The following is a 389-nucleotide window of genomic DNA, read 5'->3' as shown; positions in this document are numbered from 1 at the left end:
CCGGCGTGCGGGGGAGCCAGGAGGTGCTGTGCCGGTGAGGCCGCTGGCTCCCCGGGGCTCAGCCCCGGTGTGCCCTTCAAGTCGGCCAGGGCCCGCTTGTGGTCCTGGCACGGTGAGGCGCTGGCTGGGGACTCGGTGCCGGCCGAGCCCTCCGACCCCCCCGAAGAGCTGCCTTCCGCCAGGGGTTGACTGGGGGGCTGCCCAGGCCCCTTCTTGCCCCCACCGCCCGCCCCACCACTGTCTTTGGCAGCCAGTTGCTTCTCACACTTGAAACGCTTCTGGCGGCGCAGGTAGCAGCCGTTCTCAAACATGTTGCCCGAATCAGGGTGCAGCGTCCAGAAGGAGCCTTTGCCTGGCTTGTCCGGGGAACGGGGCACCTTGAGGAAGCA

The 389-nt window shown here is 69.2% G+C and overlaps 1 protein-coding gene across 1 annotated transcript in view; it reads right to left on the bottom strand.

The window, feature by feature from the left end:
- FOXA2 (forkhead box A2) overlaps positions 1-386 on the bottom strand; it is a gene marked incomplete at its 5' end in the record, with an annotated part of 700 nt that extends 314 nt beyond the window's left edge. The window contains one exon of the mRNA XM_010151576.1: positions 6-386. Within this exon, the coding sequence (XP_010149878.1) occupies positions 6-386 (381 nt within the window). The remainder of the gene's footprint in view (positions 1-5) is intronic.
- Positions 387-389: the final 3 nt, after the last annotated feature.

Source organism: Eurypyga helias, unplaced genomic scaffold, assembly GCF_000690775.1.
Source record: "Eurypyga helias isolate BGI_N326 unplaced genomic scaffold, ASM69077v1 scaffold34305, whole genome shotgun sequence".
NCBI lineage: Eukaryota > Metazoa > Chordata > Aves > Eurypygiformes > Eurypygidae > Eurypyga > Eurypyga helias.
Note: the sequence above shows the minus strand (reverse complement) of the source record. Positions and strands in the feature narration are given on the sequence as shown.